General features: G+C 43.3%; 1 protein-coding gene and 1 long non-coding RNA gene across 2 annotated transcripts in view; one reads left to right on the forward strand and one right to left on the reverse strand.

The window, feature by feature from the left end:
• On the reverse strand, positions 1 to 25,387 carry LOC149441482 (uncharacterized). The gene is made up of 2 exons (XR_016307368.1): positions 25,044 to 25,387; positions 1 to 1,652 (listed from the first exon to the last, which is right to left on the reverse strand). It is a non-coding gene; the product is annotated as an uncharacterized LOC149441482 (long non-coding RNA).
• Positions 1 to 25,942, forward strand: part of ATP10D (ATPase phospholipid transporting 10D (putative)) — a 107,215-nt gene that overhangs the window by 15,131 nt on the left and 66,142 nt on the right. The window contains exon 2 of the mRNA XM_089657301.1: positions 24,197 to 24,523. Within this exon, the coding sequence (XP_089513427.1) occupies positions 24,231 to 24,523 (293 nt within the window). The 5' untranslated portion in view covers positions 24,197 to 24,230. The remainder of the gene's footprint in view (positions 1 to 24,196; positions 24,524 to 25,942) is intronic.

Consider the following 25,942-nt stretch of genomic DNA (forward strand, 5'->3'; position numbering starts at 1 on the left):
TTCAGCCTTTACAACCACTTTATTCGCTAGGAAACACTTTTTAGTTCGATATACTTTTACCTGCGATCACTGAAGCCTACATTTTGGCTGGCTGCTAAAGGTTGTTCTACACGGCTCATGTTGGTGCATACGCTTAGCTGCAGTCTTTCTTCCCTGTTTACTGTTAACAGTTCAGTTTTGTTCTGTAAGTTGTGACGAATGTTGTTTCTTACACAATCGGACAGCTTGGTTCTCTTTTGTAGCACAGTGGATGTGAAAACAGGAATTGCTCACGGCTGACTTCTGTGGAATCGGGGAACTGCAAGTATGGTGTAGCACAAATAATTGTCTGGTAATACACAGAACCGATTAGCCCCATCTGGTTTACATTAATAGATTTACATTGCTGATCGGTGATTTCAATTTGGAAGTTGTGTCTTGTATAAAGTGCTATGTTATTTTTATTACAAGAGAATTTCCAGAAAAATGTGTTCAGTTGTGTGTTCCATTTAAGCCCATTCCACAGCCATCTAGTGGGGTAAGAGGAAGGAACCCCTACATGTTTTTGGACTGAAGTCTTATGAACCATATGGGGTTATGGCAAGTGGACATTTTAAAGAGCATTAACAGCTTTCCTGTCTCAAAATTGAAAAAAAAACAGGAAAAGCTTTCAGAGCAGAGAAGGAAGTCATTCCACACCTCTCCCACCTTCAAACGTCACTCTGAAGAGCAGTCGTCCTCCAAATTCTCTTCAGAAGCTTACACTTTCAGTCATGTGAGTCTTCTGGTCCCGCACTATGGTTCCTCCGACTGACCCCTCACATTACTTTCGGGTGTATTCAGAGCCACGCACCCACCCAAATGTCACATTGGGAGCAGCAGCTGTGTCCGCAATGGGACTGTCTGTACGGGGATGCACAGAACACCTGTGCAGGTGAATATGGCCCTCACACGGCATGGATTTCTAGGCCCCATGTAAACAAGGCCTAAAGAATGATGATAGAGTGAGAGAGAACATACAGCTTCTGTCAGGTTTTATTTCTGTCTGTTTCTGAATTTGGGAGATAATCCTCTCATATCCTGGTCCCCCTCCATGATCTGCTGAACCGAAAGTGATAGAAATTTTTTGTAAAGGAGATGCAAATAGTAATAAAAAAATGATTTTCTAATCCTTCTTCAAGGGACTAAAAAGAATGTGGTATTTTATTGCTGTTTGTGCCTCTGTTGGAAGACACTGAAATAGTGCAGATATTAGTATATAGTCATGTGTAGGTAGGGAAACCCATGTAAATTGTCAACTTTTTCAGCAGCAGCAAACTTTCATTGACTTTCATTGACTGAAATAATGTCTTCCGGTAAAGGTGTCATTCTACAAATTCCAGATAAGATGCCAATTATTAGATCTTCCTTTTTTGGAGTATACTGCTGGAACCTGTTTTATTTAAACCTCATGGTTCTGTTATCATGCCAAGGCCCTCACAAAGAAAGCTGCAGATGCGCATTAGTCTGGTAAGGCTCCATGTACACGGGACACTTCTGAACGATGGAAACTGACTGCTGGAAAATGTAGGTTAAGAAATGTCTGTTTTAGCCGCGTTTGCATACAGGGTTTATGAGCGTTTGTGTTCAGAAGCGGTTTTTAAAGATGACCTCAGGAGACCTTCCAAAATACACTGAAAAAAAATAGTAAAAAATTAACTATTTTAGGCATTTTGAGAGAAATAGAGAGAGCAGAAGCAGAGAGAGCAGTATTTGTTGAGATTAGCTGTCTTTTTTTTTTTTTTTTTTGGTGTTTGGATATGTTCCAGCTCATTTCTGTGCAGAAATTATTGCTTCAGTGTCTAACATATTTTCTTTCATGCAAAACCTCGAAATATGGTGTGCTAGGTCCATTTGAGTACCTGGAAAACACTTTGCATGCATTTTTCATGATGAAAAAAGGCTCTGCACAGCATCTGGAAATGAAAGACTTAAAAAAAATTTTCAAACGCAAATGCCTATAAACGCGCTTAGCCGTGTTCAGCCACATTTACAAGCGTTTTGCATTTGAAAATCTACTGCTGAACGCAAGTTTTCTGCGTTCAAAAAAAAGAGTGTAAACGATGTGTACATGGACACATATGAAAACATTAGGGTGAGTTCAAGGGCTTCTGAAAAAAACGCTGAACAGCTCCTAAACATGAGTTTATCTGCTGCAGTGTACATGAGCCCTGTGATTACCAAAGATTGCCAGAAAAAAATCATTAATTTCACTGCAAGAAAAATAATCTAGGGCATTGATCTCAAACAACTGTTGATTTGTCCAGGACTGACCGGCCCAGCAAATTCAACCCAAGAGCTGACTAATGCTAAAGAAAAGTCTTTAAAACCCCAAAATGTTCAGATAACTTTTGCAATAGTTGGGGTCAAAGTGCAGTCAACTGGAGACGAAAGGATATTGTACCAGTTCAACCCGTCTTAAAGTGGAAGTAAAGTCCACTTTGTAAGTGGTATCTCCAGGTAAGCTATAATAAGGCTCACCAGTAGGCACATTCAATATCTCCTGAACTTGCACTGTTGAGAAGATTTTCACACAGCATGCAGCAGCTGATGTGACCCGTGCATGCACTGTGAAGGGACGGCACAGCATGTGGACCTTCAGAGCTCCGTGCCGCAGCCGTGAGTTCCCATGCACATGAGCGGGACTGACACCATCCCGGGGTCAAGCCATTCATGCTGCCGGAACCTGCGAACCCAAAAGGAAGATGGCAGCACCGGGGAGCCATGACAGCACGTCGCTGGAGGGCTCTGTGTACAGGTAAGATTGTCATAATGCAGTGCATACTTGTACATTATGACCTAAACTTGCAGGGGGCCCATTATTTTATTTATTTTTTTCTGGGCAGTTTGCTACAGCTTTTTAAAAAAAAAAAAAAAAAAAAAAAAAAAAAAAAAAAGCCTTTGTTGTCCAAAAGTAACATTAGAGGAAGATTACAGTTTTCCATTGAACATATAGGCAAAGACCAGGCCTTCTGGAGCATCGTGCCCTATAAAAGACAGAGTTGTTTGGTCACAATAACAGTAGACCTGTTTGCCACAAACCAAAGGCAGTACTTCTGAAGAAGGATCTCATAACAACTGTGAAGCATGGTGATGTAATTTTTATAGTTTGGGGTTTATTTGCTGTTTTAGTGCCTGGGCAACTCATAGTCATCAACTTTACCATTTGCATCCAATCGGTGTGTGCTTGATGAGGCCATCTATCCAAAAGGCAAAGTTGAAACTGGAAATAGGTCTTTCAGCATAATAAAGCAAATCCACCAAGGAATGGCTCAAAAAGAAGAAATAAAAGGTTATGTACTGGTCCAGTCAAAGTCCTAATTTGTTCCCCATTGACATTTTGTGGATGGGGGGCTTTGAAGCAGGCAAACATTTTTTGTATTTTTATTGAATAAATGATCAAATAGGCATTTTTTTCTTGTTCAGTTTTTTTTTTTTTTTGTATTGGAAAACAGCCAAAGTATAGACCTACTTGAGCATGGGTCAATTACAGTATAACAAAAAGGCATTTTTTAATTGCATTATTATTAAATCTATCAGGTGCAATTGAGCAGCATATGGAAAGGACCTGTAACCTGGATTGAAGACTAAGCAATACCTATGGGCAGACTTTCATATTTACTTAGCAAAAAAATATATATTTTTTTAAAGCAGGAGCTGCTGGCTTATGCTCTCTGCAGTGCACTGAGAGGCTGATCCAACTGTTGGTCAGGCAACTGGGCGACAATGTCGGGATCCTTCTAGAGCATGGAGTGGCTCTGTGAAGTCAACTGACAGCGGATTCCACCAATGGATAATTCTGGGTCAGAGGAGAGCACAGTGGCTAAATGGTTTGCTCTTCCGCCTGGCAGTACTAGGGTCATCGGTTCCTATCCCAACCATGGCATCACCTGCCTGGAGTTTGCATGTTCTCCCTGTTCCTGCGTGGGTTTCCTCCGGGTATTCCGGTTTCCTCCCACACTCCAAAGACATGCTGGTAGGTTAATTGGATCCTGTCTAAATTGGCCCTAGTACGTGTATGTCTGAATGTAAGTTAGGGACTTTAGATTGTACGCCCCTTGAGGGTTAGGGACTGATGTGAATGTACAATATATATGTAAAGTGCTGCGTAAATTGACGGCGCTATATAAGTACCTGAAATAAATAAAAAATGCACTCTTGTTACCGAGAAGAGAAACATGACTAAGAAAAGCTTTGGCCATACTTCAGTTGTAAACTACCTGCAGACTGGTTGGCCATGCATCTGGATACCAAATAAGCATTTTCGGACATGATCATTATACAAACGTGCTTGGATTGCGAAACATTGCAAATGTTTATCTATTTTGAGGGATGGAATGTGGCATGTGCCAAATATGTCATTGAATGGTCTGGAAAGTCCAGAATTTCCTTGACTATTGACTAAACCAACACCCTTTTTTATCCCCAGGCAGTCTTGAACAGGGATCAGCTAAGGTAGAGAAAGTGCCAAGAAACCTACAAATGTTCCCTGACCTGACTAAACAACCTGATCAGGTGAACACTTTAAAATGTATCTAAACCCAAAACCAAATTGCTCCCCCACTGTATATATGGAGGGAGTCATGGTTGTCGCCATAAGCTGCTCTCTTGATATGGGCTACAAACATTGTTGGTAGCTCTTCACCTCCATTACATGGGGAGCACTGCAATTGGTAGTTTATAGATGATGGATAGGAAGAAAGTCTTCATTGCACCTCACAGGAAGTGACAAGGACACTGCATTTCCGGCAGGATCAAGAGGTATTTGCTAAAAATGTACTTAGTGTAAAAAAGAAAAAAAATGCAGCCACCACATCAAAGGACTGTAAGCTGCAAAATATTACATGTTTGTTCCTGGTTTTAGTTATCCTCTAATGTCTACAATAATTGGCTTGGTTGTTCTACTTGTTTTCGGAGGGGGAATGCTATTAATCGCAAGTTGAAGTATCAAATAATGTCTTTCTTTCAGGAAAGCTTTCCAGACAGAAACATTGCATAGTCATTACAGGAGCTTGTCTATTTTTTTTTTTTCTTCGTAAAAAAAAAAGTGTTTTTCCAGTTGTAGCCATATTTAGGGTACAATATTAAATGTGATTATAGTCTGCAGCCTTCTGCCCCCAAAGTGTCCCCCTCTTAGAGAAACTGAGGCCCTTTCACACTGATGAGGTGCGTTTCAAACCACACCGTGGCTTTAGCACAGTGTACCCAAGTTTGACGCAGGTTAGCTGCGCTTTGCCATACAGCTCTAGTATGTCCCATTGTTTTGGTGCGTTAAAATGCCTGCATACAGGACTTTTCTTGCACTTTCAGAAAGCACACCAAAATGGGACTTAATAGAACTCGCTAGGAAAGTGAAGCTAATCCTCATCAAACCCACGGGTACGCTGCGCTACAGCAGCTGTGTAATCAGTGTGGAAAATGGTGGTGTTCTTCCTGCCAGCTCCTGGTATTATTTGAATTTAATGTGGTTGCGGGGAACCGCATGTGATTTGGACAGGAATCGCACTGCATTCCCGTTCAAATCACATGTGAGACTTTGCAGTGCGATTTGAGCCCATTCTTTCTACGACTCAAGTCGCATCACACCTGTACAGGAATTGGATCTCATGGATAGCAATCCAATTCAGCCAATTGCACTGCATTTTGCGAACCATTTAACATAGACACCCACAGTGGTTCACATTAATGGAGTGTGATTGTGATGCGGTGTGGGAAACGCATAGGAATTGCTGCGAATCCCGCAGCCCCTCAAAGTGAGCTGGGCCTTACAGCCGAGTTAATTTATTGCAGAGAATGTGAATGAACAAACTACAAGTCCCATCTGCCACCATGGCAGAGGGATCATAGTTCTCATTGGGGCACAAGTGCGGTGACATAGACCATTGATACTTTCTCTAGCCCGTAACTGAAGGTCTGTATCTTAGACTAGTGATAAGCTCAGGCGAGTTCAGACACCAACCTGCATGAACTATCCCCCCGGGAAGATGTCAAAACCAGAAGCCAATCATAGGCAGCAAAGTTGCCCCTTGTATACATGTCACATGTATACAAGGGGCAACTTTGCTGCCTATGATTGGCTTCTGGCAGGAAAATACCTCCGCTGCCTATGGTTGGCTGTTGGCTTTTACAGCTTCCTCGCGGGATAGCTTAGGTGGGTTCGGGCTTGTGTCTGAACCCACCTAAGCTCATCCATTTTTCATATTAATCGTGGTGCTCTTTTTTTTTTTTTTTTTCTTTTCTTTTTCCAATGCAAAAGGTGAACTGTCTATAAACTATTGTATAATGGCAGTGAAACCTTTATCAAGGTACTCAAACAATAAAGAACAGCAAGACGACAATAACAACAACAACAACAACAGTGCTGCATTAGAAACTGTTCTGTGTTTCCTACAGCAGGAAAAGGGATGTACGACATGTGACCTTGTTGCATACTTGCTGAAATCGCTACTTTGTGAAAATCTTGACAGGCATGTGTAACTTCACATGCATGAAATCTTGTGGTAAACGGTCACCTGTGTGCCTCCAACTTAAAGTGGAACTTTAGTCAGAAAATGAAGTCATGATAGATCACTTCATGCTGGCCCCTTATAGCTATGTAAACATTAAAAATAATTGCCTATACTATTTAAAATCCAGTAATACACGCTCACCCTGCTCTGCAAAGGCTGTTGTTTTTTTTTGATTTTTTTTTTTTTTTTTGACACACTGCCTAAAATCAGAACCACTAGAGTCTTGATTTGCTGACAGCCTAAAGATTTATTGCTGCTCAGGGGCTCTGGGCTTCAGCAAAATCACAGCCTCCAGCAAGAAGAAACCGAAACAATGCTGGAGGCAATTCACAGTGTACACACATTTTGGTTGCATAAATATTAATGTGGAATGTATGATCCTTGCTAAAGAACATTATTTTTTTTAATCAAATTGTTATGGGTAAAATTCCACTTTTAAATATATTTTGAATTACTCAGCACCCATAGGCTGGTCATACATGTTATACAACTTTTTTATACTTTAGATTTACCAAAATCATAGTATGAGCTCAAACCTAAACACTTTCAATTTGTATGCAGTCAGGTAGGCCCTTTACTACACAGGTGAAGGTAAATCTAATGGAAATTGAAGAAGAAAACTTTATAATACAGGGCTTCACAAATTTGCTTTAAATCTAGGAGCCAGCTAAAACAAGTTTTTTTAAATCAGCTGCCCAGTGCACTGTACTGCTTGTTTGAGGCATTGGGCAATAGGAATTGCTCACACCTGGTGGGGGGGGGGGGTTGTTTTTTTTTTTTTTTTAGTTTCTGTTATACAATTTTGCAAATAAGTAATTTTTCTACTTCACTGATGTGCTCTGATGAGGTGGTATTAAGGAGAAGGCATTGATGGGCAATGATAGGGGCACTAATGAGATGGCACTGATGGGGCGGCACTGATGGTGCTGCACTGACATGCGGCACTAATGGGGAGGCACAGATAATGAAGTTGGATCTGTTCTGTTACCTAATTCAAACCTGTGTTTCCCTCTTAGTGGAGAAAGGGGGAGAATAAAAGGAACTGAAGTCATAGCCAGCTGCCCCACACTCCCTGTCCACTCAATGGAGGAATCTGGCGCCCGCAACTCTGATACCAGCACCCAGCTGTCAAATTGGGAGGGAGATGTTGGAGGTGGGCGGGCAGTGAGAGCAAGCAAGGGGAAGCCCTCAGTCAGAATGGTAGGCACACCGCACCCATCAGAGGAGGGCACTGGTTCACACAAACGAGCGCTGGATCCTGCTCCAGCAGGCTGCAAAACCGTGGCCTCAATTACTGGACAGCCCAACCGCTGCACATGGGGACACTGAGTCCACACCACTGCTGCAGTGTAGCCCAAGCACTAGGACACAATTTGCAGTCGCCATGGTGACCTGGAACCTGGGATTTGTTGAGCCCTGGTAAACTGTTTGGCCAACTTTATATTGGCCTGTTATCACTAATGAAAATCTTACACCAATCAGCCATTTTATGACCACTGACAGGGTAAAGCGGAGTTCCACCCAAAAGTGGAAGGTCTGCTTTTCTGACAAACCCCCCCCCCCCCTTTGAAACATTTGGCACCTTTTTGAGGGGGGTAACCTGGTTTTGACAGGTACCCGCTCCGACTTCCGGCTCCGTTTTCCGCAACAAGCTAAGCCGGAAGTTCAGTTCCCCCCTGCAGCCCTCTGGGACACTTCCAAGGTCCCAGAAGACTGTGGCCCATTCACAAAGCGCAGCGCACTTTGTGCATGCGCAATAGGAAACCGGCGATGAAGCCACAAGTGATCTAGCGGCTAATCTGCAACTCGGACCACTTTTAGGAGAAAGAGAATCGTTGGCTGAAAAAAACAATATCTGGGTTATGGAACATTGCTGCAGCCATTTCCCCCGTATTCCACTGATCGGGAAAGGTCCCGATCGAAAGAGGAGATTGGGACCTTTCCGTGAGTACCAGACGTGTGCTGGGTGCGCACTCTGAGCGCACTTTTTTTTTTTTAATAAAACGCAAATGTGCGGCCGCTCGGCATCTAGGCCCAGATGCTGGGAGGCCGCACATTTGCGTTCGGCCAGAGCCAAGAGGTTAAGGCACACATGAACAAGTTTGAGGTGTTGACTTGGCCTTCAAATTCAACCATCTGTGGGATGTGCTGGAAAAACAAGTCTGATCCATGGAGGCCCCACCTTGCAATCTTCGGAACTTAAAGGATCTGCTACTGATGGCTTGGTGCCAGATACCACAGCATACCTTCAGAGGTCTAGTGGTGTCTATGCCTCGATGGGTCAGGGCTGTTTTGCTTGCAAAAAGGAACCTTCTCAATATTCGGTTGGTGGCCATAAAGTTATGGCACATTGTTGTATATCGGCTATCAAATGAGACTGTATGTTGCCATCCTAATGTTTGACCATTTTCAGGTAGCAGACTGTGACGTAGGCTCAAACAGCGGTGACCTTCTGCCATCAGCTGAGCTCATATGACCTGTGTATCAAGTTACATTGACTGCCAGTTGTTCTAGAGCCTGCATTCAGTCATGTGTTAGTTGTGGTAACTCATAAAGTAAGGCCTCATTCACATGGGAATGACACCCCCATAGCCAAGGAACTAGCACCTTATTTATGCCAGGCAGCCCATTCATGTCTATTGGGGCGCAGTGGCTGCACAAACACAGTTGCTCATGTCAATTTAACAGCCATGGAGGTGAGCAGCCCTGAACACAGTCTGTGGGCTTCCCAACACCCACACCACAGTCATCCTCCCCTCCTCGTTCACAGCAAGATCCCCTCTTGAGGAGTGTCCTCAGCTCCCCCTTTACAGCACTCCCCTCCACCCTTATCAGAGTAGTGTTCTCACACTTCCTTGAGATCATCCCCCAAATGTTTCTGTCCTTCAGCCCCCACATTACAGTTCTCAGCCCCCCTCTCCCACTTTAATGTCTTCAGCTGCCCCCACGTTACTGTCTTCAGCCCCACATTACAGTTCTTGGGCCCTCCACACGCTTTAATGTCCTTAGCCCCCACACACCGCAGTCCTTGCCCCCCCCCCCCCCCCACTTTAATGCTCTCAGCCCTGCCCTCCACAAATTTCCATTCTCAGCTCTTCCGCTTTAATCTTAATATCCTCCCCCACACTACTGTCCTCAGTCTCGCAAGATTACTGTTCTTAGCCCCCCCACATTCATTCCTCTGCTCCTTTTGACATTGGCCCCCCCTCTTCATACTAATGTTCTTAGCCCCTTTAAATTGGCCGAGTTAAAGGGGCTAAGAACATTCGTGTGAAGGGAGGGCTGATGTGAAAAGGAGCATTAAGGTAAAAAATGTTTGAGCCAATTCACACCGACTGTACTTTTCCATCCATTTAGGTATGTTTTAACGCGCGCTGACGTCCGTTGACCTACATTTTGACGTCCGTTGACCTACATTTTGACGTCCGTTGACCTACATTTTGACGTCCGTTGACCTACATTTTGACGTCCGTTGACATATATGCACAGCGTTTATGGTGTGAAGAGGACATTTATTTAAATAAATTATATATTGTTTTTCAGATGTCCTACCATTGATATGCGTTTTATAGCTGCCCTAAAATGCCAATCAACACACTGGTGTGTATTGGCCCTTTGTGTGAAAAGCGACAGATGGGAGAATGGATTCAATATTGTGTGTGGGGGTTGGGCCAAGTGCTCTATTAGACGCACACAGCTTGGGAGCGAGCATGCACTGTGTGCCTCCATAGCAAAGCCTTGCTATGAGGGCACACGAAGAGGAGGAGTCAAGATTGCCAGTGAGGGACCCCAGAAGAGGAGGACTGGGGCCATTCTGTGCAATATCATTGCACAGAGCAGGCGAGTATAACATGTTTATTTTAATTTTAGAAAAAAATACCTTTAGTAACACTTTAAAGGATAAGTCTGGGAATAAGAAAACCCCCCAAATATCTATAACCACCTCCATTTTGCAGTAACAGTCTGATGCTGCATCTGTGTCCTGCCAGTTCTAAAACCGAGAATTGAGAGATCAAAGACTGCTGATCGCTCAGTTCTCAGTCTTCACTGAGCAGAGAGTGGTGACTGTCAGTCTCTGGCTCTCTACTTTGCTGCTCCATAGCTTTGCACTTCAGTGAGCTCTGGAGGAGCAGAGTAGAGAGCCAGAGACTGACCGTCACCTCTCTCTGCTCAGTGAAGACTGAGAACTGAGCGATCAGCAGTGGTCAGGAGTGGCTAGCTCAGGCTCTCAGTGGGGCATTGAGAAGGCAGAACCAGCTGCTGATCAGACATGCAGGTGGATCCCGATTATTGTCAGGATCCTTCCAGACTCTGGAGTGGCTCACTAACAGTGGGCTAAAGTGTGCAAAAATAAGTGCACTCCTGTGTCCCAGAAGTGAAGTATGGCCAAAAAACTGTGACCATTCTTTTTAATGGTTAGCAAAGCCTGGTGACTCTTAAATTCAGTGTAAAATTCCACCCCCACCCCATTCCTCCTTTCTGTCTCTCTTTATCTGTAACTTTTCATCTTCCTGTTGTGTTCAGCAGTTGAAGATCATTCAAGTAGTTTCTTCTGAATGCAGTATTTAGACATTTGAAGTAACTAGAAACTCTGTGTACTTGTAGTAGATATTTTGTATACAAGATCTTTATATTGCTACAGCATCCTGCTCATGCACATAGTGCAAGCTTTGCAGCATTCCTGTTTGTTTAATCTGTAAGTGTTTCCCCAGACATTGATCTCTGAGTGGAGTTGAGTAATTAACACCCCAACCATGTAGAGCAAACAATGGCTTTAATTAGACACATGGAGGTTCACACTGCTCCGAGTGAGAATAATGTCACATGAGAAAATAGAAATAATGGCTGAATTCCTCCAGTCGGTGAGAAAGTACAGCACATTGTTTTTTTCTTTTGTTTTTTTTTTGTTTTTTTTGTACAGAGTTGTTAGATGCGCACCTTGCACATTTTTATGCATCTATAGCCGCACTATAGGAATCAAGGGAGCCATGCAAAAAGCTGCATCTGCAAACAAAAATGTGCCCAGGAGAGTACACATCTGCAAATTTTACAGGTGTAAATGTGTAAAAGCGCATACAGGAGGGCGCACATGCCTATTGCATTACTGACGGTTTATTGTATAAATCAAAAAAATACAGCCAAATGGATACTCCCAAAAATAAACGTACACATGCCTTGTGTAATACTAAATCTCAAGTCATGAAGGGAATAGCGTGGCCAAACACACTATAACACTGAGCTGATGCGTTTTGGGGGACGCACCCCTTCATGGCTCTGAAACGCGTCGGTTTGCCAGTGCAACGTTAAGGTGTGTTTGGCCACGCTGTTCCCACACTAGATTGAGATACGTCTGTATACATTTATTTTAGTAAATATCCATTTGGATGTATGTTTTGTTATATACAAGGCGCGTGCGCCCTTCTGTGTGCTCGTTTATAGCTGTCTGCTAGACTTCCCAATCTGATGCATACCTGATGGAATTCCATTGCTTTCGTTGATCCACCGCAGAAGTAGACTCTGAAGCAGAACTGGAAGTGTTTGTGTTTTGTGCAAGGTGCAAATGTGTATATGCCAGGGCCTGACAAATTTGCTTTGAATCTAGGAGCCAGCTAAAAAAGTTAGGAGCCCTTTTTTTTTTTCCCCAGCTTGGCTTGGGTTGTCAGTGCCAAAGCAAGCAATTTGTGAGGTGCAGAATGCAGGACATGTGTTGCTGGGTGTAGAACGCAGGACATGGGGTGCAGGGTACCAGAGAATTGTACAGGTCACCGCAGGGCATGGGGTGCAGAACACAGGACATGGGGTGCAGGTGTAGGGTGCAGGTCAAAGCAGGACATGGGGTGCAGGAGAAGGGTGCAGAATGCAGGACATGGGTGCAGGAGAAGGTTACAGAACATGGGGTGCAGGAGAAGGGTGCAGGAGAAGGGTGCACAAGGCAGACCATGGGGTGCAGGTTGCATAACGCAGGGAACGGGGTGCAGAACAGCAATGCAATCCCTCACTCCCCCTATGTCCCTCTGCATGTTCAATGCATCCTCCCCAGCAGTGTCTGAGAGCAGAGTGGACATAGGGCAGCTTGTGTACATAAAGCAACATGTCCCTCCCTGGCTGGCTTCTTAGCCGGCTGCTTTGTGGGATTGCCCTGTTCACTACTGTAAGGACACTGTAGTCCTTCTTTTTTTTTTTTTTTTTTTCTCATCACCTTGTGGGGTTTTCTGTGGTAGTGCCGAGGCAGTGCCATGTTGGAGACTGGCTCTGCTCCTTCCTCTCTGTTCTGCTGGAGGGCTCTACAGGGGCACAGGCAGCTGTGGGTGGAAGCAGGAGCCGATGCAGACAGTAATGCGGCTGTGGAGTATTAAAAAGATCTGCAGTGGGAGCTCAGTGACATGAGTCCTCTCATGCCAAGCTCGGCCGCTGTCCACCCTGGACTTCACTGGTCAGATGCCACCAGTTCCTCCTTCATTCCCCTCCCCCTCCTGCCAGGCCCCGCTCCGAGCCACATTCCTGTCTAAATGATGTGTCCGGGTTTCAGGCGAACACATTATTCAGACCAATACTGAATGGGCGCCATATACAAATAATTAATAGAATTGTACACATCTTAAACACAACTTATTTTACACAGGATCTTTGCTACCTCTGTCAGCAAGAACCTGTTTTCCATGCAGAAAATATACATATGGCCATTCACGTCTTTAGTACCAGTGCTGGTGGTAGCTCTTAAATTTGTGCAGCAGGTGTGTGGACAGGTACAGGATATCTTTACATCAGGAATGGAGATGTGCATTTTAGGACAGCTCCAGGATCTTCCTATGTCAGGAATGAAGATGTGCTGTCTAGGACAGGTCCAGGGTCTCCTTATGTCAGGAATGGAGATGTGCCTTTTGGGGCAGGTCCAGGAAAACCTTCTATCAGGAATAGAGATGTGCCATCTAGGGAAGGTCCAAGGACTCCGTATATCCGGAAGGTACAAGGACTCCGTGTATCGGGAATGGAGATGTGGCTTTTGGGGCAGGTCCAGGATCTCCTTATATTGGGAATGGAGATGTGCCATCTAGGGAAGGTCCAGGGACTCCGTATATCAGGAATGGGGATGTGCCATCTAGGACAGGTCCAAGATCGCTGTATATCAGGAATGGAGATGTGCCATCTAGGAACTGGTTGTCAGGAAGCGAGGTCCCTGGCTTTGGGCTATATTTGTTCACACTGTAACTTGAGCTGTGTTGATCTTAGATCAACGCAGACTCAACAAAAAGTAACACAGAAAACAGTTGTTTTCTATGAGCCCCAGTTTGCACCATAAACTGTATTGAGCTTGGTTATGGTGCATTGTGTAAAATTGCAGACATACAGTGCCTTGAAAATGTATTCATTTGAAATTTTCCACATTTTGTCATGTTACAATGAAAAACGTAAATTTATTTTTTGGGGATAATTGTGAAGTGGAAGGAAAATGGTAATGGTTTTCAAAATGTTATCAAGTAAATATCTGAAAAGTGTGTTGTTCATTTGTATTCAGCCCCCTTTACTTTGACTAAAATCTAGTGGAACCAATTGCCTGCAGAAGTCACCTAATTAGTGAATAGAGTCCACCTGTGTGTAATCTAATCTCAGTATAAATACAGCTGTTCTGTGAAGCCCTCGGAGATTTGTTAGAGAACATTAATGAACAAACAGCATCATGAAGATCAAGAAACTCCAGACAGGTCAGGGACAAAGTTGTGGAGATGTTTAAAGCAGGGTTAGGTTATAAAAAAAAAAAAAAATATCCCAAGCTTTGAACATCTCACGAAGCACTGTCAATCCATCATTCGCAAATGGAAAGAGTATGGTATAACTGAAAACATACCAAGACATGTCCGTCCACCTAAACTGACAGGCCAGGCAACGAGAGCATTAATCCGAGAAACAGCCAAGAGGCCCATGATAACGCTTTAGGAGCTGCAGGTGGGAGAATCTGTCCACAGGACAACGGTTAGTTGTGCACTCCACAAATCAGGCCTTTAGGGAAGAGTGGCAAGAAAAAAGCCACTGTTGAAAGAAATCCATAAGAAGTCCCGTTTGCTGTGTCCCCCACATGGCTTCTCACAAACTACAAATGTTGAAGAAGGTGTTTTGGTCAGATGAGACCAAAATTTTTTGGCCTAAAAGCAAAACTCTGTGTGGCAGAAAACTTAACACTACACATCACCCTGAACACATCATCCCCACCGTGAAACATGGTGGCAGTATCGAGTTGATGGGAAGATGGATGGTGCCAACTACAGGGCTATTTTAGAAGAAAATCTGTTAGAGTCTGTAAAAGACTTGAGACTGGGGTAGCAGTTCACCTAGCAACAAGACATCGATCCTAAATATACAGCCAATGGAATGGTTTGGATTAGTGGTCTCCAAAATGTGGCCCTGGGCCCATATATGGCCCTTTGCTTACCTCTATCTGGCCCTTGGGGCACTATTCCATCCATAATCGATACCAGTGATGAGGCACCATTCCATCCACTGACACCAATGGTGGGGCACAATTCCTTCCACAGACACTAATGTCAACTGTGGGGCATTATTAATCCCACTGATACCAATAATGGTGCAGTATTACTCCCACTTAAATTACTCCCATTGCTCAATGAATAAAATTCAAAACATTGACAATAACACTTAAAGCCATTTATAACTCCGCCCCAACTTACATCACCAATCTTGTCTCTAAATATCATCCAAACCATCCTCTCTGCTCTTCCAAAGACCTCTTGCTTTCTAGCTCCCTTGTCTCTTCCTCTCATGCTTGCCTCCAGGACTTCTCTAGAGCCTCCCCATCCTTTGGAACTCTACCCCATTCTGACCGACTACCCACTTTTAGGCAATCCCTGAAAACCTATCTCTTCAGCGAAGCCTATTCTGCCTTCAGCTAATAACTGAATCTTCTATTTCTCCCATTAGTCCATCCCCCACAGTTATTACCTTTTTTTTACCACCAGCCCCTCTCTATTAGATTATAAGCTCCAGGGAGCAGGGCCCTCCTAACCCTTTTGTATTGAACGGTATCATTGCTGTATTTCTTCCTTTATATTGTAAAGCTCTGAGCAAACTGTTGGCACTATATAAATCCTGTATAATAATGATAAATGATGGGGCATTGTTTACTCCTGCTGATACCAGGGCATTTTTTACTCCAACTGGCCAGAGTCCGGCCCCCATAAAGTTTGAAGAACAATAAACTGGCCCTTTGTTTTCGAATGTTTGGAGACCCCTGATTTAGATCAAAGCATATTCATGTGTTAGAATGGTCTAGACCTAAATACAATTAAGAATCTGTGGAAAGACTTGAAAATTGGTGTTCACAGATGCTCTCCATCCAATCTGACAGAGCTTGAGTTATTTTGCAAAGAAGAATGGGCAAAAATGTCACTCTCTAGATGTGCAAAGCTGGTAAAGACATCCCCAAAAGACTAGCGGCTGTAATTGCAGTGAAAGGTGGTTCTACAAATATTGACTCAGGGAGGCTGATTACAAATGTACGCCACACTTTTTCACATATTTATTTGTAAAAAATGTTGAAAACCATTTATCATTTTCCTTCCACTTCACAATTATGTGCCACTTTGTGTTGGTCTATCACATAAAATACATTTACGTTTTTGGTTGTAACATGACAAAATGTGGAAAATTTCAAGGGGTGTGAATACTTTTTCAAGGCACTGTATGCTGCATTTTTACACAGTGAAACCCACTGTAGTGTGCTGCAGTGGATGGACTTAAACTGTTGTTTTCGTGTGTAAAGAAAGTACTACTTGCCACATCACTGATGTGCTTTTATTAAAATGCAGCTCATGTAGAGTTCAGTAGTAATGCATGTAAAATGCACTACACAGATGTGACCAGGCTCTTGGGTATTGCTCTGTTGCTGCCGAGTGACAATCTGTAACGTTTCTATCAGCGGGGGAATGACACTGTTGAAGAAGGTCAGTATGTTACTTTCTACTTTTTAGCGATCCTGTTGTCACAGATGTGAAATGGCCCTTACTGAAATTGCTCCTACGATTTTCTTTTGATCTGCCATAAACTATGTAGTGCAAGGGTCTTCCTGATTTGATCCTATTTTAATAGATTGTTTAGGTTTTTCCTCGCACTACATAGTTTTGGTAAACTCAAAAAGATTTGACAGAGTTTGAACAATCAGATTGAGTAGTGTATAACCAGCTTTAGGTTAAAGCTGAATGTCAAGGACAATTCATATTATTGTGTATCAGTAAATCTTGACAGGAAAATTGCAACAAAACTGAGTTCTGTACTGTGCACCTAAAGAATAAGTGCAGCTAGTTCAGAAACCGAAAGTGACAGTTGCAGGCTGGGATGACAGTTGTGCTGTGTGAACAGATGTCTTTGAATGTTGGTATTGGATAAAGATTCTCAAATGTAGAAATCATTCCAACTGGATTGGATGAATGAGTACCATACCTCTGACTCAGAATGGAATAACGGAATAAGTAGAGGAAAAAGTACAAGCCCACAGCAAAGATTTGCAAGAAATGTCTAGATGTATTGGCCGTTCTGAGTGGGGATTCAACAATTAACTTCACATATGGTTTTCCTTTTGGTCTGTTAGACCTCATTCACATGGCCGCCGAGGTCCATACATTGCAATGGGACATTATTTATCCACGTCCTGTGTGCAGCCAGCCCATGTATGTCTGTGGGGATGCAGCGGCTGCACACATGCTGCATTCAGTTCACTAACATGCCTATCACATTAGGCCTGTAAAGCCTTTGCTTGCCTATAGAAGTACATGGGCTGCCCACACGCAGTAGCTTGCTGCTCTATGTGGATTCATGGTGTACAGCTTTCAACACTCATGTCAGCGAGGCCTTCAAGTTGAACATTAGTCAGAAAATTAAGTCCTGCTAGATCACTTCAGGCTGGCCCCTTTGCAGGTATAGCTATGTAAAACATTAAATTGTTTAAAATCCAGCAATACACTGTCTCACCCTGCTCTGCACATGCTCAGTTGCTCTCTACCTTTCAGCATTGCCAAAAATGTAGAGGCCAATGTGCTGACAGTCTAGAGATTTACTGCTGCTCAGAGGCTCTGGGCTTCAACATGACAGCCTCCAGCAAGAAGAAACCGAAATAATGCTGGAGGCAATTTACAGCACATACTAATTTTGGTAGAATCATTATTAATGTGGAATACATGTTTATTGCTATGGGACATTTTTTTTTTATCAAGTTGTTATGGGTAAAGTTCCACTTTAAATATACTGTTCAAAGTGGTTTGTTATGTCTGTTTAATAAATGCAAAATAATACCCATTGATCCTGCTAGAAAACCAGGGCTGTTCTGTATCGTGTGCATTCTGCAGTGTTATTTTCAAGAAGCCTTATCACAACTGCACAAGATACCATTTTGAACTACAGAACATCCCCCCTTAAGGAAATGAGAAGATGGGGTATTGTTCTGTAGTACTTAACACAGTTCCTGTCCTAGTGTGACAAAGATGCTCCTTTATAGGGACAGTAAAGTAAGTGAGAGAGTGTTGTCATATTAGGACATGAAGTGTGTTATTGATAACAGGGCCGGACTGACAACTCATGGAGCAATAAAGGCTAATGGGGCCCCTGTGTCCTCGCCCAAACTCAAAGCCTATGAAAAAGGTACCAGGGGCATCTCATGGGGCCTGTCCTAGTGTGACAAAGATGCTCCTTTATAGGGACAGTAAAGTAAGTGAGAGAGTGTTGTCATATTAGGACATGAAGTGTGTTATTGATAACAGGGCCGGACTGACAACTCATGGAGCAATAAAGGCTAATGGGGCCCCTGTGTCCTCGCCCAAACTCAAAGCCTATGAAAAAGGTACCAGGGGCATCTCATGGGGCCCCCTACTGACCCCGGGCCCTTGGGCGGTGCCCGAGTTTCCAAATGGTCAGTCTGCCCCTGATTGATAACCTCATCAGGTGAAATTTAAAGGGAGAACGAGATTTTGACAGTTATTGCGGTTTTCAGAGAAAAAGCACTGAAGCCTGTTTCATACATGGGGGATTCCATTCATATAGGAGGTCTAAACCAAATTCTTAGGGCTTCCTAACAAAATTAAATGACTTAATGATAGCAGTTGCATGCTCTGAAGAATATTTTTTTTTAGAAATGTTCAAAAATCTAACCATGTATGGAGAGCTTTACCCTATACCTCAGTCTAGTTGACACCAGCACGGTTTTCTTCCAGGCTTTGGACAATCCATTGGCCTCAAGGCTGTTAACTCTGTATTGTACGTGAAAAGTCCCGCTTATGTGCATGGCCCAAAGCACCTTAAAGTGGAATTAAAATTGGTGAACGGGCAGCATGTTGAATGTAGAAGAGATACGCTTTGTCTCTTCTACATTAAAGCTACTTACCTGCCTGTCCACCCTTGTACAGTGAGCCACACACATGCAGCTCACTATAAAAAATTCAGCAATGCCAAATCTGACCGAAATCCCATGCATGAGTGGAAGTGATGTCATTCCCGCCCGGCCAATGACAGCAGCCAGCGATCAAGACATCAAAGATGACAGCGGCTTCACAGGGAGCTTGGGGCACCACATCGCTTGAGCCGAGCTGAGTACTGTTCCGCTTTAAGCTGGCCATACATGCATCGAAATTTGACCAGTTTAGCAGGGACCAACCAAATTGTGATGCATGTATGGGCACTGTGGTTGTACAAAAGTTGATCTACTGATCAACTTCTGTACAATAGCCCTGTTGGATTTTCCCCACTCGATCAGCTTCACAGGCTGTAACCTGTGACACTGATCAGTGTATTCTGAAGGTGGAGAAGACTCCCTGCCATCAGAATACAATAGCCCAACGGGGAAGATTCCTCCATCCACATTGAGTGTGTGGATGGGGGAATTGGGTCCGTTTTTTTTATTACACCTGCTGGTTGAATGAGTGTATCAGCTGCCTTAGAGTGGACAATGCATTGGACCGAACACATGGATAGAGGAAGCCTTCCAGAGCCAGACATTTGGGTATTACGCCCAATCCCTGCACCCTTAGACTTAACAAGCATTTAACCCCTGCAGTCTGGAATGGGGCAGATGTAGATTTTGTGTAATTTCTGGAGTTCAGCTTTAAAGCAGAAGAAGCTTGTTGGTGTGGTTAGCTTTCCGTTTGCTGTGCAAGTATGCCCAGCATATTTCTGTAACATTATGCATGTGATGAGATTGAGTGAATCTACAAAAGATCCCATGAAAGACAGGAAATTGTTAGGCATTGGGCATGGTCTTGTTTCATTGGTTTATCCTAATCACTGTGACTCTGGAAGAATGCACGGGATAATAATGGGGCTCACACTTTATTTCCTCCACCAGATATAGTCTGAAAAACTTGCATACAACTGGAACTTTCTCCACACTCCGCAGTGCAACATTCCTTATAGAGCCGAGAATTCTGCCATCACAAAACCAGCTCTGTGCTTTTAAATGGCACTCTTTAGTGTTTGTGTGTGTTCACAGAAAAGAGAATCATAAAAGGATTTGTAACACTGTGGGGAATTCATTAAAGCCGTAAAGTCTCCATAAAAGTTGAAAAAGTGCTTCCCTGCAGGTTTAAGTCATAATGAACTAGTACATTATGACAGACTTGCCTACGGATGGAGCCGTCCAGCACTGGGCTGTCACGGCTCTATCTGGTCCACAGCACTTTTATGTTAACCTGGCCTTCATCCCAGTTCCAAATCTTTGGCCGCTTGAATGGCTGGGCTGCGGTGACATCATGCATGCTTATGGGAGTCACTTCACTGCGGCACACAGAGCGAGCATGCATGGCTCAGATCGCATTATGACTGTCAGGGGGGGTCATGTATGACAGAAGAGACCTCTAGGGTCTCTTCTGTTATAAAGACCCTGCCTGTCGGGGTTTTTAAAGAAGCCAGTTTTACTACCGCTTTAACAACAATTTTCTGATGGTATTGCCCTTTTAAAATGGTCTGCTAGATTTAAAATTCCCCACTGCCTGTTTTGGTAGCTTTACCAACGTGTGCAGCTGATTGTGCTAGTTCCTAATAGTGCCACTTTTACTGCAACAAATTCAAAAATAATTATCTCCACAAAACTGGAGGTAATGAAGACCAAATCTAAGTGCCTGTCAGGCACCCTGCCAGGGTGCCTGTCACTGAACACTGTGTAGCAGGCCGCTTGTGTGCAACTGCTGCCCACTCTCCTCCCCACTAGTCACTGGTTGTATGGGCTGGTTCACATCATATATGGCGTGAGAAATGCGCGTTTCCCACACTGCATGGGAATGTGCTGCCCATGTTGGATGCGCACAGGTGCCATTAATTGTTAATGGCAGCCCATATGCATCTAACAAATGCACACGTGTCCACCAAAACGCATGGTACTGCATTGGCAGCCTATTGAATGGGCTATGAAAAACAGAGCATGAAAAAATGTGCGCATTTTGGTGTGTGAAATGGCTCTGAAGGACACCCTCAGCTTTGGATCTGACAACCTTCTAGTAAAAAATGATGCTGTCTGGATGGAGTTTGGTGGGGAAGCTGAGATACTAGCTTCCCCATCAGGTCTGCTGTCTCCTTGTGATTGGCATTGGGCAGATTCTTTAGCCAAAGGTAGGCTGTCCATTGGCTATGGATTCACCTACTGCCTATTTACCTGATCGGGGGCTAGTGTCAGGCTCCGCCCACTCAACTCACTGCACTGCCCATGTGGTCAGAGTATGCCTTCATTTACGTTGTGTGCCCCAGAGTCATGTACCTGTTTACAACCAACACGTGTCTTCGACATTCTTTGAGTTCCCCTGTATATTTAATTATGTTTTAATGAACAATATTCACAGAACAGGAATGTGTCTCTCTAATTATAATACAGATTTCAGACACTGAGCGGAATTCAATAAAGTTTTTTCCATACTTGATTGCCAGTGTGGCCCCTTCTATCACTTCGTCTCCCACACCTGTTCACCCCCTATGGACCAGAGCAATTTTAACATCTGCGCTATGGTCCTGTTTATTCAGCGATACCTTTGTCATTCTCTTTCTTGTCTGGGAACAATTTTTTTTTTCCGCAATCCTTTGACAATAAAACGCAATACAACTAAACAAAATGCACCTTTAGGTAAAAAATAGTGTTTGTTACTGCAGACAGGCAAAAAGTGTGCATTTCATCTGTAATTTATCCTGTTTAAACTAACACTAAAATTATGATTCCGGTACAAGCATTACAACGTTATCTACAAATGAAAGTGTTTTTTTTTTTTTTCTTGTTTTTTTAATGCACAATGTGTAAATGTGCAAAAATATCATGAAAAAAAATTAAGTTTAAATATTAATCGTTAATAAAATAGAAACAAAAAATATCAGCAGAAAACAATGGAGAAGGAGCATAAGGTGTAAAGTAAGGGTTAAACAGGGTAACATTTTATTTAAAAAAAGTATATAAAATGTATTATTATTATTACTTTATTGTATTATAATTGAAACATTTACAAGAATGAGCCATGCCACAACTCCCTTGCAACCATGGGTGTATTGTGATGGCACAACAGTTTGAGGGTTAGAACAGACAGTGAGGAAACATCATATTGGCCTTTCACCACCTGTTTAATGCCCTCTAAAGAATGAGTCACCACAGATTTCTTTTCAGAGGAGTGGTTATGAAACCCACATGAATGGGTCCTAACAGTTGTGCCTGGCTTAAAATAAAAAAAAATAAAAAAACTTGAAGACTATTATTATTATTATACCATATTTATATAGTGCCAAAAGGTTTGCTCAGCGCTTTACATTATAGTGGGAGACAGTACATGAGACATTACAGTAACAATACAATACACGAGGGGTTCGAGGGCCCTGCTCCTTGGAGCTTACAATCTAGGAGGGAGGGGATAGTGGTACAGGAGGAAATGGCTGTGGGGATGGAGTGGTAGGAGGAGTAGAGGAGATCGGCTGTTAGGTGAGGGCGGGGTAGGCTTCCCTGAAGAGATGAGTTTTCAGGGTGCGCCTAAAGGTGAGGAGGGTAGGTGACAGTCTGATGGATTGGGGTAGTGAGTTCCAGAGGATGGGGAAAGACCTGGAGAAGTCCTGGAGTCAGGCATGGGAGGAGGAGACCAGGGAACTGGAGAGTAGGAGGTCTTGTGAGGAGCGAAGAGTACATGTATTGCAGTCCAGCATTGTTCTGCTTTTCGTGTGCCCCTCTTTTCCTGTGCCACATTCTTTAATTGAGAACCAGCACATGCCCAGACACACTGTGGTTCTGTAGCTGAGACAACGGGGCAAATGTGCAATATTTTGCAAACGGGTCTTGGGATGGCTACCTCGTACACCCTAAGAGGCAGCTTGCGAAATGTCGCACACACATGCCATGGACTCTTTGGCATATATGCACTGGGGGGGGGAAGAAGGTGGCATAATTCTGGCTTAGTCTGTAACCAGGAGGTTAAAAAAAAAAAGCCTTTACAAAAAAAAAAGGTGTTACTTTTTTTGTGCAAAAGGGAGGGGGGTGGGGGATAGGAACTAGGGTAAGGCAGAGTTTGGAGGGGAAAGGAAGAGAGTGTAAAGATTTACTGTATCTCCCAGTCTTGCAGAGTCCAGATCAGATGGAGTCCCAGCCAGAGCAGCCATCAGTCTGCAGGACATTACTGTCTGTGTGCAGGGGGGGGGGGGGGGGGCACTGATTAGATTGTTCAGGGGGAGGATGTCTGAATTGTCACACATTGCACTGTTTGTCACAATGGCTAGAGACCGAATTCTAAAGAGTGTCTATGAAATCCAGGGACTGGATTATGTCCTTCTATTCTATGCAACCCTGTAAAGAGAAGATGTGTATACTTACAGTGAATTGAAAAAGTATTCATACCCCTTGAAAAATTTCACATTCTGTCATGTTACAACTAAAAATGTAAATGTATTTGGATTTTATGTGATAGACCAACACAAAGTGGCAATACTTTACAAGCTTCTGCAACCAAAAATATTAAGTGCGTTTAATATTTTTGGTCAAAAGGTGAACGTATCCTTTTAACCTTTTTGCATTTTATGGTCTTATTGCAGTTCCAGGTTTCACCAGCAGATGGTACCTTGATGCAAAGAGGCTCCCTAATCAAACAGGTTATTTTCCTGGATAGCTTTTTAATTTTTTTAATGAACAAATTGCAACTTCTGTTCACCTGTGCATATGCAGAGGTTTAACAAGACATGGGGGGGGTGGCTTTTTTTTTTTTTTTTGTGCTAAAAACTTCCTAGTTTGTTCCATAAAGCTAATTTACCTCTAGTTCCCCTACCTCCTGCTCTCTTTGATATGGATTGGTGTGGGACAAATGGTATATATTGTTGGGTTCCAAGGTTTTATAGGGGAACTAAACCCCTCCCATCCTTTTGCAGCCAAGGGAGCTACCATCTTATTCTCTGTTGGATCTGCATTTGTCATGGTGCTGCACGTGATCAATTATAACACCAGACATTTGATGGCTTGACAGTTCAATTGATGACATAAGCATCTATGACCGTTATCATTCATGGTGTGCCTTGGAAAACTTTTCTATAGGGGAGTTTAGTTCTGCTTTAAGAGCCCTGGGTGGTCTTCCCTCTTAGCCCTTCCAGGCTAATGCACACAATGTAATTGAACTACTATTGACTATATACAGTCCTTGCAAACAATCTTTTGACCTTTCTCCTGCTAGACTAAAGAAGACATAAACCACAAGTTGGATCGATATGGCAAGACCCATCCAATGGGCCCGTCACAGATGGCAGCAAGTCGCACAAACGGAGAACAGCAGCAATGAAACCCAGAGGTGTGCCTCAGTGCCACAATCATGCCTAAACTTCTGCAGAAATACCGACACGGGGAGCGCCACTCCTAAACATAGGGTTGTTGTCCCATACCTGGATCAGTTCAGGGATGAGTATGAAAAGCTAACTAAAGGCTATAAGAACAACAAGATCCGAACCACTAATTACACTCTACTGAACTTCATACCACGGAACCTATTCGAACAATTCCACAGGTAGGTTCCTGCACAGCCTGTTTGTTCAGCAGTTACTGCATACAAAGTTCCTGTGTATTCCTCTATTTTTTTATTCTTTCCTCTGCTTCATGTTTCATGAGCAGGCCAATGATTGTCACATCTGTATTGTATTTAATGTATATTGGAAATGCCATTCCTTATGTATGGAAAGTATTCTGCTACTTGTATAGAACCTGGTGCATGCCCACACCTTTCTAATGTCATTGTCACTTTTTGCTGACTGAGCCTCTTTACATAATACGTTTTGGATCATCAGGCAGAATGTTTGGAAGGCGGCCAGCTTTATAGTTAACACACTTGTTAAGCTGCTGGATTTGTAATATCAGAGCTCTGTAAGCATTGCAGATAGAATGACAAATATGGATACCTCAAATAACAAATATGGTCGCCTTAAATATATTTACAGCCACTTGTTACTATACAAGCGCCTTTGCTTGCTAGTCAAGAAAATAAAGCAGTATTAAACCCGAAAGCAAACAGTTCTTATGTTGCAGCTTACCAATTCTTAGACGTGATGGCTGCATTAATTTTCTTTTTGTAGACTGGCTTTCTTTTATTTTCATCTGATGATCCGACGAGTAAGTCTGTTTTCTTCAGAAGCATAAGCTCTCCAGGATGAGACCATCCATTTACCCCTTACAGGATTGTATAAAATGATTATCTTTTATTCATTTAAAACCTTCATACCAAAAGGAAAAAAAAAACTGTTTTCTGTGACTGATTATAAAGTCTGAGCTAGAGTTTGGCTTCAATTAGTTATCGTACTGAAAACTGCTAGTACACTCAAACCCCCCCTCCCCTCCTTAGCCTGACATTGCCCCCAGGGACACGCACCCGACGATCTCCGTGTCCTACAGACGCAGCTGATCACGTGATGAGGTAAAAGAACAATCACAGCGGCCTTTTACCATGTGATCAGCTATGTCCAATGACACAGCAGATCACGGAGTAAATACAGTTGCCGGTTATCGGCAGCACTTTCCTCACACTGTCACAGCATGAGGAAAGTACTGCCAATAACCGGCAGCTGTCACAGAGCAGATCGGCCCTGTTCATTGGGATCCTGTTCATCGCAGTGCCACCCATCAGCGCCCCCCCAGCAGTGCTGCCAGTGAGTGCCATCAGGCAGTGCTGCCTATCAGTGCCCATCATTACTGCATATCAGTGCCTCCTCATCAATGCCTACCAGTGCCACCTCATCAGTGTTACCTCACCAGTTCATGCTACCTCATCAGTGCTGCCTATCAATGCAGCCTCATCAACAACATCATTGAAGGAGAAAAATTACCTGTCTGCAAAATTTTGTAATAGAAACAAAGACAGACTTTTTTTTTGTTTAAAGTGCAAAAAAATAAAAAACCCTGTAGAGCTTAAATACCACAAAAAGAAAGCTCTATG

This window comes from Staurois parvus, unplaced genomic scaffold (genome assembly GCF_062004578.1).
Source record: "Staurois parvus isolate SC_StPar_1 unplaced genomic scaffold, SC_StPar_1.0 ptg000980l, whole genome shotgun sequence".
In the NCBI taxonomy this organism is placed as follows: Eukaryota; Metazoa; Chordata; class Amphibia; order Anura; family Ranidae; genus Staurois; species Staurois parvus.